General features: G+C 40.3%; 1 protein-coding gene across 1 annotated transcript; it reads right to left on the reverse strand.

Annotated features, from left to right (window-relative positions):
- Positions 1–4,895: 4,895 nt before the first annotated feature.
- On the reverse strand, positions 4,896–11,925 carry LOC139557083 (charged multivesicular body protein 4b-like). The gene is made up of 5 exons (XM_071371439.1): positions 11,591–11,925; positions 6,643–6,820; positions 6,426–6,540; positions 6,185–6,311; positions 4,896–5,993 (listed from the first exon to the last, which is right to left on the reverse strand). Exons 1-5 carry the CDS (start codon positions 11,772–11,774, stop codon positions 5,929–5,931), a joined length of 669 nt encoding a protein of 222 aa, XP_071227540.1. The 5' UTR covers positions 11,775–11,925; the 3' UTR covers positions 4,896–5,928.
- Positions 11,926–12,823: the final 898 nt, after the last annotated feature.

Genomic DNA, 12,823 nt, shown 5'->3' on the forward strand with positions numbered 1-12,823 from the left:
TGAACGTGACGTGAACGCGTTAGAAAAAAACTTGTCTCCGTTGACAGCCCATGTTATTCATGGTGGTATCTTATGGCGCTAGGAATAGGTTAGGTGACTTGGTGAGAGGTATCAGAAGCTTCACTAGGCTGAATTCTGGCCTGAATCACTCCCCATACACACCACTCAGGCCCTCCTCACCACTCACTCACTCAGCAACAGCCTGCCTCACACCTGCCTGATAGCAGAAGGTCACAGCTAAATACTGTATATATATTTTTAAGAAAAATGCCATGGTGGCCGTGGTGCAACTTAGAAGTCTCCCAAAAACCATCAACCTGCGACTTATACATTTTTATCTGAGACATCGTTTTCAAAGTAGCCTAATTACTACTATCACTTTTTCACCAAACTTAATCAGTTTCATCTAGAAATACATGTTCATATAAGGCAATGGTGGGCAACTTTGATGGTGGCGGCGTCACAAAAAATCAGAACTCATCATGGGCAGCAGTGGCTTGCGGGTCTGCATCAATGGTTTATATTAACACTAGATTTAGTAATAGGGGGCCTTGTGTTGATGCCACCGTGCCTCCATTTTGGCACTCCCCCACTTTGTAATTTATTTTTAGGAAGCTATAGCTATGCATTTATTAATGTCTACATTTAGTATATTACAGACACCTTAATGCATACTTTAAAATGATATCATGTGATGAATTATCTAAAAACATTTTCCTTAAAGTAGTATTTTTAGAGATTACTAATGTTACTGTCCCCACTAAAACAAAAACATACTTAAGTAATTTTATCCTTGAAACATTTAATTGAAATACTATAGAATTCCATTCATTCCTATGGAGGACTGCTCCTGCTGGGGAGTGCCAAATGCCAATATGGCCGACAGGTGGCTTCAAATCCTCTCGAAAGAATACCACAGTAGTCATAATACCCATACAACCTAACCGTCAAACAGGAAATGGTTCCAATCGTTTTTCCAGTATTCATTTATCCCATAGGGGATTTTAGAAACACTTCAAATAAGGGCTGTGTTTCGTGTAGGCTTACCATGGTGTGACATTTGAAAACCATGTCAATCTGTCTCGGATAAGGTCAAGATATTTGCCTGTATTTACCCCCCCAAAATTAAATGTTAATCAGCTGGTAATGTGGCTATCATAAAGAACTACAAATGCCATGATGATCTGGATGAGTCTGCCGAATGGAGGCAAAGGTAAGAATCTCTGGATTAACTATCTAATGTTAGCTAAATGTAGTAATGAATAAATTGGCTACATGCCTTTAAATTGACAATTCTGTGAACTGTCTTGTGCAAGTTTTAAATTGACACAATATCTGTTTGCAAAGGTGTCAGCTGGAGATGACGTGCGGGAGGTTGCAGAGATTTGTAATTTTACAGGTCTACTGTGGTGCTAATCAGCGTTTTCTAATCTGAGAGTAAATAGAGCTGAATATATTGATAAATGTCACCTTGTCCTAGAGATTTACTTGGTTAACAAAACGTCCAGGTACTTCTGTGTGCTCGGGCGCATGTTGCCTCAACATTAACAGGACAGCGAAACCAGACATATGCTCACTGCTCACATGGAGCACTCCAAATAAAAGACAATGAAAACATTTACAAAACTAGTAAATTATCGTTATGAAATGAACTGAAACTTGTTTCTCACAAGTGTAGCAGGTTGTGAACTCTGGGGGGGAATCCACTCCTAGAATGAGAACATTAAATGACTAATTAATACATGCATTAAAGATGCACTCTCCAACTTTTGTATCATTTCAGCCAGTAGTTTGAAGGTGGTGCTCACTAGCCAAAACGGTTCCTAGTTTTTTGTGTACTACTCATCCAATTGTGTACTATGTTATCCTTTTTGTGTGATATCATATTCATTTTGAAAATACATGTGATATGTTACGAATCCAATTTGTGCGATATGTTACACATTTCTTGTGCTTAAGATCCCAGAGTGCATATTTAACAGAAATGAATGTAACCAAAATACAGGGATTAATGGTACATTTACTACTGGGGACATATGTAATAGGGATTTTAGAAAAAATAAAGGGCTAACAGTTAACACAATTAAACAACAAATGTGCAAGAATTGTCGGGAGACGGCTGAGAGAATTCTGGAGAGCTGAGAGCATGCATTCTGGAGAGAGACCCACCTATTCTTTGCCACATACCCCTCCCCTTCTTGTCTCAACATTTTAAATTATACTCAAGACAAATGATCTAAACATATATTTTAATGATTTTCACTGACAGCTAATCAGCTAGGCCTATTGCCACACTTTTTTTTATTTTTTTTAAAGAAGCTAATTATCCTCAATTCCTCTGACTCTCATGCTCTCTGGTGAAGTATTTAGAATGATTTTCTTTCTGTATAGACAGAAATAATTATATAATTTTGGCAAATTTATTTCAATTTACTTTAGGGGAAACTTGGCCTATTGGACACACATGCTTTTGTGAGCGCATGGGCACCACCATTGAGGCCATCTCCGTTTTCTTTGTCTACTATGAGTTGGTAAACAAACTGAAAGTGTGCATACAGCCACCAGGAGTGTGTTGTTTGAACCGGTATAAAGCCAAGGTTGGTGATTTACTGCCACCTGTAGTACTGGGATGTTTGTTCACAAGTATAATTCATTGGCTGGTCCATCCTGATGACCTGGATGGAATTATGTGATCCTTCCTTAACCGACAGGAAATCCCACCCAGTTGACTACTTCAAAATGGAGGAAGTCAATAGCGATGCCCATGCTATAACAGGCTTTCGGGCACTAGAGTCCTCTATCATTCTCTATGATCAGGATTCAGATTCACATATGGAGGTGGTATAACTCAGAAGTCAAGAGATAAGCTTGTGTTTTTTCGTTGTTGCTGTTCACACATTAGGAAAAAGATCAGATAGGTATCAGATATGCAAATAATTGTCAAAAAAATATCAGAATTGGGCTGCCTGTGTAAACGCATCCCTTATGTGTACATGCATCAGTGGTATCCACTATCAAGAGGCTGCTACTGCTCATCTATCCTGTTGCCTAAGTCACTTTACCCCATACCTACAAAGCATTCGGAAAGTATTCAAACCCCTTGACCTTTTCCACATTTTATTATGTAATATCTTTATTCAAAAATGTATTAAATAGTTTTGTTCCTCAATCTACACACAATACCCCATAATGATAAAGCAATAACAGGTTTAGACATTTTAGCACAAAACAAAAAACTGAAATTACATACAGTACCAGTCTAAAGTACCTACTTGTTCCAGGATTTTTCAAATAGGGCTATCTTCTGTATACCACCCCTACCTTGTCACAAAATAACTGATTGTCTGAAACACATTAAGGAAAGAAATTCCACAAATTAACTTTTAACAAGGCACACTTGTTAATTGAAATGCATTCCAGGTGACTACCTCATGAAGCGGGTTGAGAGAATGTCAAGAGTGAGCAAAGCTGTCTTCAAGGCAAAGGGTGGCTACTTTGAAGAATCTCAAGTATAAATGTATTTTGATTTGTTTAACACTTGGTTACTACATGATTCCATATGGTGTTATTTTATAGTTTGTCTTCTATTATTCTATAATGTAGAAAATAGTACAAATAAAGAAAAACCCTTAAACGTAGGTGTCCAAACTTTTGACTGGTACTGTAAGTATTCCATACTTTGTTGAAGTCTTCCAGGATATGACACAACAAGCTTGGCACACCTGTATTTGGGGAGTTTCTCCCATTCTTTTCTGCAGATCCTCTTAAGCTCTGTCAGGTTGGATGGGGTACAGCTGTACAGCTATTTTCAGGTCTCTCCCGAGATGTTTGATCGGTTTCAAGTCCGGGCTCTGGCTGGGCCACTCAAGGACATTCCGAGTCTTGTCCCAAAGCCACTCCTGCGTTGTCCTGTTGGAAGGTGAACCTTAGTCCCAGTCTGAGGTCCTGAGCAGGTTTTCATCAAGGATCTCTCTGTACTTTGCTCCACTCATCTTTCCCTCGATCCTGACTAGTCTCCCAGTCCCTGCCGCTGAAAAACATCTCCACAGCATGATGCTGCACCGTAGGGATGGTTCCAGGTTTCCTCCAGACACGACACTTGGCATTCAGGCCAAGGAGTTCAATCTTGGTTTCATCAGACCAGAGAATCCAGTCTCGGAGCTCTAGGGACAATTTCTTCAACCTCATGGCTTAGTTTTTGCTCTGACATGCAGTGTCAACTGTGGGACCTTTTATATAGAGAGATGTGTGCCTTTTTAAATCATGTCCAATCAATTTAATTTACTACAGGAGGACTCCAATCAAAATGTAGAAACATCTCAAGGATGATCAATGGAAACAGGATGCACCGGAGCTCAATTTCAAGTCTCATAGCAAAGAGTCTGAATACTTATTTAAGTAAGGTATTGTTTTAAAAAAATACCTTTAAAACAATTCTAAAAACCTGCTTTCACTATTTCATTATGGGGTATTGTGAGTAGACAGATTTGTTTCATACATTTTATAAAGCTGTAACGTAAGAAAATGTGGAAAAAGTCAAGGGGTCTGAATACTTTCCGAATGCACTGTACATTTCTACCACAATAACCTCGTACCCCTGCATGTCGACTCGGTACTGGTTCCCTGTGTATATAGTGAAGACATCGTTACTCATTGTGTATTTATTCCTCTCTATTATTTTTCTATTTTAAAATCTGCATTGTTGTGAAGGGCCCATAAGCATTTCAGACTACACCTGTTGTTTGCAAAGCATGTGACAAATAAAAAATGATTGGACTCAAAATTCCCTACCTGAAATTACAGCAACATCAGACACATTAAACTAAACAAACACCTAAAAATGCTTTTCTACTTTGAATTCACGGATCCCTAAGCAAGAAAAACCTCACCCACAATAAAATAATCCAAAACTTTAATGATTTTCCAAATAATGTTTATATCTGGATAAATGAACCATAGAAATGCAAACATGCTTATCCTTGTTAATTGTCTTTTTCCTATGTATTTCTGTTTTAATACATTGCTTAAAAATTAAGTAATCCTCAAATCCAAAATGTTGATACTATATCTATCTACTAATCTAGTCATTACAAACCATTATCTTATTTTTTTTGCTGCAGTTAATGTTGACATTTTTTTCAACATACAATTAAAAAGAAACTTTTTCAGAAAAGACAGACAACAGAACAGGGTGGAGTTCGTCTTTCTCTAAAGCTGTGCGGTGTATTAAGATGTTCCCTCATTGCATGCTTAGCACATGAAGAAAACCTGTGCCAGCAACAATATAAACGATTTAGATATTTCCTTCAAATCACAAGTGTCACATGGTGAGGATGCTTTGGAGTTGGAATAGTCAAAATGTTGTAAAACAAAAGTTTCAGAGTAACAATGCCGAAAATAGACCATTCTAAACGTTACCATGAGCGCATGCTCATATTTCATCCTATTATGGTAGAAATTAAACAAAAAGTACTAATAAAAACATCCAGACCACACCCACTACGCCACACGATAAATATGTTTAAGTCGGAAAAATAGACATTGCAACTCCCATGTATTAAAATGTAAATTTGTCTGTCAGTGATGTTCATAACATCCCACAGACAAAGGCAACAGAACAGTTAAGTGATATTACAATAACTGCCCAAATGCAAGAGCGGGTATTGATTATGCTAAACTTATTGAGATTATTATTATTTTATTTTTTAAATTCTGATTCAAACATCCTGTTTATAGCTTTTATACAGGTTTTATACTTCATCTTTTCATGCAAGGCCATGGTACCCTTTCTATAGTTTTGGGCAGGAAAACAGAACCTACAGCATTGGCCTTCGTAGTGCTAGTTTTAGAAGGTGTTTGGTTCTCCTCGGATACAAAACAACCATATTCAATAAGTCCTTTCTACAGCAGGTGGTGTCAGTAATGCAACTATATGGCCTCCATCGCCCAGCGTTGTAAGTCATACATGCCATCCTCATCTTCATCCTCCTTGGCTAAAATAAAAAAAATATGCAGACAGTGAATTACTTGAGTAAATGTGGTAAATATAAATGTTTTATAGCAATAAAGTGGTAAATAACAATAGATCAATTAGTTATTTCATGTTCTGTTGGGACAGTAATCGTGGCATACAATGTTCCCATGGAGGATTTGCTTGTATTATTGTATATTCCAAAGGACTCACCAGGTCTGGAGGGTAATGAAGTAGAAGGCACATTGGGTAGATGGGCATCTTCTGTCCCGCCGATCTCCAGCAAGTTTTTGTCCAATTCCTCTTGTTCTAGCTCATCCAACTCTGCCAGGAGTTCATCCTATGGTGCAAGACAATCAGAACATCCCAGTCTCTGTGATATCTGGTCAACTATTGAACTAACAGCACTGATAAGACAAATAAAGAACAATGTGCAACGAACATTGTCACCTACCTCATCAAACTCCTCTCCAAAGCCTACAGGTTTTGAGATGGCATCTGAGATCTCTTGCGCCAGCTCCTGCTGCTCAGTGATGTCTTGCATCAAGTCATCTACTTTGTCTATGTCCCTAACACAACCGGACAGGGGAACAGAGAGATTTGAATAAATACAAGAGCTGTATGACTGCACCTGACCAAAGCTAATAAACAAGTAGTGTGCCCTTGCTTACATGTTTTCATGGGCAGCCTTCATTGCCTTGGCGGCAAAGCCCATGTTTTTGAGCACTTCAGTGTTGGTGTTGGCATTTTCCAGCGCCTCCCTCTGGAACTCGATGGTGGACAATGTGCCATCGATCTGGGTAAGCTGGTTCTCGTACCGCTTCTTCCTTTTCAAGGCCTGCAGGGCCGCTGTGCGTAGTGAAAGGGGATTTGAAGTGATTAGTGGGTTCGATTCCCGGAACCATGGACATGGTCACAGCGTTTCTGAACCCCCAGGACTATCATGCGAGTAAATACATAACCGCTAACTACACTGAACAAAAATATAAAACGCAACATGTAAAGTGTTGGTCCCATGTTCTCTGAGCTGAAATAAAAGATCCCAGAAATGTTCAAAATGCAAAAACTGCTTATTTCTCTCAAATTTTGTGCACCAATTTGTTTACATCCCTCTTAGTGAGCATTTCTCATTTGACAAGATAATCCATCCACCTGACAGGTATGGCATATAAAGAAGCTGATTAAAATGATCCTTACACAGGTGCACCTTGTGTTGGGGACAAAAGGCCACTAAAATGTGCAGTTTAGTCACAACAATGACACAGATGTCTCAAGTTGAGGGAGTGTGCAATTGGCATGCTGACCGCAGGAATGTCCACCAGAGCTGTTGCCAGAGAATTTAATGTTAATTTCGCTACCATAAGCCACCTTCTACGTCCAACCGGCCTCACAACCGCAGGCCACGTGTATGGCGTTGTGGCAGCAAGCGGTTTGATGATGTCAATGTTGTGAACAGAGTGCCCCATGGTGGCGGTGGGGTTATGGTATGGGCAGGCTTAAGCTATGTACAACAAATACAATTGCATTTTATCGATGGCAATTTAATGCACAGAGATACTGTGACAAGATCCTGAGGCCCACTGTCGTGCCATTCATCCGCCGCCATCACCTCATGTTTCAGCATGATAATGCATGCCCCCATGTCGCAAGGATCTGTTGAAAATGTCCCAGTTCTTCCATGGCCTGCATACTCAGCAGACATGTCACCCATTGAGCATGTTTGGGATGCTCTGGGTTGATGTGTATGACAGCGTGTTTAAGTTCCCACCAGTATCCAGCAACTTCGCACAGCCTTTGAAGACGAGTGGAACAACATTCAACAGGCGACAATCAACAGCCTGATCAACTCTATGCAAAGGAGATGCGTCTCGCTACATGAGGCAAATGGTGGTCACATGCCAGATACTGACTGGTCTTCTGATCCATGCCCCTACTTCTTTTTATGGTATCTGTGACCAACAGCTGCATAGTCACATGAAATCCATAGATTAGTGCCTAATTAATAAATTTAGACTGATTTCCTTATGAACTGTAACACAGTTAAAATCTTTGAAATTGATATGTTGCGTTTATATATTTGACCATTATATTATGTCATATCTATGTTTAACTCGTTATTAGACGCTAACTGCATTTAGCGCCTATTAAAGATAGTATATTCTGGCCGGGGGAACGTTAAAACGCATCGCTTGCGGTACGGTTTTGGAAACAAGTAAAAATACTGTAAACCGCAACTGTGTTAAAACCGGTTAAATTCGCCTCTAAACAGAACATGTAAGGTCCTTGGACTAAAAGGACTAACGTCAGGCTCCTTTAGTCCGTTATTGGGCTACGCTAGTCTGTCATGAACACTACTGAAGACATTGGGCATATTGCTCTGCTCAGGCGTTGCTGACGCCTGCCAGATGTTACAACACCTGGATAGGTATTTTATGTTTCAGCTAACCCCATCCTATGTTATAGCACTCTGTCAGTCGATAACACACTCAATGACGTCGCACGCAGCCACTGGTTAAGGCATGCAACGTCTGAACAGGGGAACGCGACCAATGACAGGAGTCCCTTGGAGCCTCTCTGTTGGCACTCAGTATTAGGTTACTATCCTGGAAGGATATTGACCTCATCCCGTCAGTAGAGGATGCCTGGTTGTTCTTTAAAAGTAATTTCCTCACCATCTTAAATAAGCATTCCCCTTTCAAAAAATGTAGAACTAAGAACAGATACAGCCCATGGTTCACTCCAGACCTGACTGCCCTCGACTAGCACAAAAACATCCTGTGAAGTACTGCACTAGCATCGAATAGTCCCTGCGATATGCAACTTTTCAGTGAAGTCAGGAACCAATACAGTCAGTTAGGAAAGCAAAGGCTAGCTTTTTCAAACAGAAATTTGCATTCTGTAGCTCTAACTCCAAAAAGTTTTGGGACACTAAAGTCCATGGAGAATAAGAGCATCTCCTCCCAGCTGCTCACTGCACTGAGGCTAGGAAACACCGTCACCACCGATAAATCCACGATAATCGAGAATTTCAATAAGCATTTCTCTACGGCTGGCCATGCTTTCCTCCTGGCTACCCCAACCCCGGCCAACAGCTCCGCACCCCCCGCAGCTACTTGACCAAGCCTCCCCAGCTTCTCCTTCACCCAAATCCAGAGAGCTGATGTTCTTAAAGAGCTACAAAACCTGGACCCGTACAAATCAGCTGGGCTAGACAATCTGGACCCTCTTTCTAAAATTATCCGCTGCCATTGTTGCAACCCCTATTACTAGTCTGTTTAACCTCTCTTTCGTATCGTCCGAGATTTCTAAAGATTGGAAAGCTGCCGCGGTCATCCCCCTCTTCAAAGGGGGTGACACTCTAGACCCAAACTGTTACAGACCTATATCCATCCTGCCCTGCCTTTCTAAAGTCTTCGAAAGCCAAGTTAACAAACATCACTGACCATTTCGAATCTCACTGTACATTCTCTGCTGTGCGTTCTGGTTTCCGAGCTGGTCACGGGTGTACCTCAGCCACGCTAAAGGTACTAAACAATATCATAACCACCATCAATAAAAGACAGTACTGTGCAGCCGTCTTCATTGACCTGGCCAAGGCTTTCGACTCTGTCAATCACCGTATTCTTATCGGCAGACTCAACAGCCTTAGTTTCTCAAATGACTGCCTCGCCTGGTTCACCAACTACTTCCCAGATAGAGTTCAGTGTGTCAAATCGGAGGGCCTGTTGTCCGGACCTCTGGCAGATTCTTGGGCCAACTTTTCTCTGTGTGTGAGTGTAAAATATAAATATATATACACACACAATGTTGCTCTTGCTGCGGGTGATTCCTTGATCCACCTCTATGCAGATGACACCATTCTGTATACATCTGGCCCTTCTTTGTACACTGTGTTAACAAACCTCCAAACGAGCTTCAATGCCATACAACACTCCTTCTGTGGCCTCCAACTGCTCTTAAATGCTAGTAAAACTAAATGCATGCTCTTCAACCGATCGCTGCCAGCACCCGACCACCCGACTAGCATCACTACTCTGGACGGTTCTGACTTAGAATATGTGGACAACTACAAATACCTAGGTGTCTGGCTAGACTGTAAACTCTCCTTCCAGACTCATATTAAGAAACTCATTAAGCAACTTAAATATAGAATCGGCTTCCTATTTCACAACAAAGCCTCCTTCACTCACGCTGCCAAACATACCCTCGTAAAACTGACTATCCTACCGATCCGCGACGATGTCATTTACAAAATAGCCTCCAACACTCTACTCAGCAAACTGGATGCAGTCTATCACCGTGCCATCCATTTTGTCAACAAAGCCCTATATACTACCCACCACTGCGACCTGTATGCTCTCGTCGGCTGGCCCTCGCTACATATTCGTCACCAAACACACTGGCTCCAGGTCATCTATAAGTCTTTGCTAGGTAAAGCTCCGCCTTATCTCAGTTCACTGGTCACCATAGCAACACCCACCCGTAGCACACGCTCACTGGTCATCCCCAAAGCCAACACCTCATTTGGCCACCTTTCCTTCCAGTTCTCTGCTGCCAATGACTGGAACGAATTACAAAAAAAAATAAAAATAAAAATAAAAATAAAAAAATAAAGAAAATCGCTGAAGTTAGAGACTTATCTCCCTCACTAACTTTAAGCATCAGCTTTCTGAGCAGCTTACCGATCGCTGTACATATAACTACCTACCTCACCCTCATATTGTTTTTATTTACTTTTTTTGCACACAAGTATTTCTACTTGCACATCTATCACTCCAGTGTTAATTTGCTAAATTGTAATTACTTCACTACTATGGCCTATTTATGGCCTTACCTCCTTACTCCATTTGCACACACTGTATATAGATTTTTCTATTGTGTTATTGACTGTACTTTTGTTTATCCCACTTGTAACTCTGTGTTGTTTTTTGTCGCACTGCTTTGCTTTATCTTGGCCAGGTCGCAGTTGTAAATGAGAACTTGTTCTCAACTGGCCTACCTGGTTAAATAAAATCACTACAGGCCGTGTAACTTTGTTTAGCTTAGTCATAAAATAAAGGTGAAAAAATTAATTAATAAGCACTAACTTAGTCCCTATGATTCTAGTGTCTCAATTTTAACTGCGAAGTAGCCGTGTCTATTTTTTTTCTTCTAATATTTGGTTTGTATTTACATTTTATGCACTTTGAGATTATTCTGTATCATGAAAAGCGCTTTACAAATGTAATACATATTTTTAAGTAGATACTGTGTCAATGGAAGGGTGGCCCCTTCCCTTCTCTTGACAAACAGGCAAATTCATGACTCACACAAAATCCCCTAACTTGTTGATGGTGTAGCTTGATAGCAGTCACTAACACAGAACGCACCTATACACGGGGATAATGAAATTTAGCTGTTCTAACACAGTTGTGGCAACGAGATAGGTTGCCAGGCTCGCCCTGACATTCAGTGACAGCCGTGGCCACTCGGAAAGTTACTAAGTTAGCTGCTTTGACTAGTTAGCCAGCTAGTTGCTATCGTTAACATACAGGCGAACTTTAAGTAGCTAGCTTCATTAGCTAGCCAAGTTAGACAACAATCGTGAAGATGTATATGTGATGTTAGTTGGCGACTCACCTCGTTTGTTTTTTGTGCCGTTTTTCTTTGCAGTTATGAGTTCCTGGTCAATCTTTTTCTCTAGAAAGTCCTGTTTCTTCGCTAACATCTCCTCTGTGTCTCGGAGTTTCTGCATCGCATCTTGTGGACTCGGCCCTTTCCCTCCTTTCCCCCCACCGCCGAACAGCTTCCCAAACACCGACATTCTGGGATCTAAACTATATGGAAAATAATGTCCTTTTAAAACGTTTCAGACTAACTACTGGCTATGGTGTCACTCTTCTCGCCGATTGTTTTTCCCACTTCCTGGTTAAGGCTGTATGACGTAGTATTATTCCCTAGTGGGTGGTATTCCATGGGGCTCCACCTGCTGGATAAGAAATGTAATAATAATAATTTTTGTCAATTAACAGACGCTCTTATCCAGAGCAATTTACAGAAGTAGGGTTAAGTGCACTGATGAAGATTTTTCACCTAGTCGGCTCAAGGATTCAAACCTGCAACCATTTGGTTACTGGCCCCACGCTCTTAACCTTTAGGCTACCGGCCGCCCTTATAATAATAATATATAGATTTTATATTGGGCTTTTCACAGTTGTGTAAAGTAGTTAACTAAAAATACTATTAAGTTCTACTTAAGTAGTTTTTTGGGGTATCTGTACTTTACTAATTATATTTGTGACAACGTTTACTCCACTGTATTCCTAAAGAAAATAATGTACTAATTACTCCTTACATTTTCCATGACAGCCAAAAGTACTCGTTACATTTTGAATGCTTAGCAGGACAGAAAAATTTGTGTAATTCACACACTTATCAAGAGAACATCCCTGGTCATCCCTACTGCCTCTGATCTGGTGGACTGACTAAACAAAAATGCATCATTTGTAAAGTATGTCTGTGTTGAACTGTGCCCCTTTTTTTATCAGTAAATAAAAAAACCAAGTAAATCGTGTCCTCTGGTTTGCTTAATAAGACATTTTAAATGATTTATACTTTTACTTTTGATACTTATTAAGCACATTTAAAACCAAATACTTAATTTTTTTTACTCAAGTAGTATTTTACTGGCTTACTTTTTTTTTTTTAGGGAATCTTTACTTTTACTCAAGTATGAAAATTGGGTACTTTTTCCACCACTGGCTTTTCATTACAAGTAGAATCTCTCCAAGTCGCTTGTGTGTTGTTCTTCCATAACTTCAGGTGATAGGCAGTTCGGAAAAGTGGTATGTTGAGCGGAGGGAGCACTGATGG

Source organism: Salvelinus alpinus, chromosome 28, assembly GCF_045679555.1.
Source record: "Salvelinus alpinus chromosome 28, SLU_Salpinus.1, whole genome shotgun sequence".
Lineage (NCBI taxonomy): Eukaryota > Metazoa > Chordata > Actinopteri > Salmoniformes > Salmonidae > Salvelinus > Salvelinus alpinus.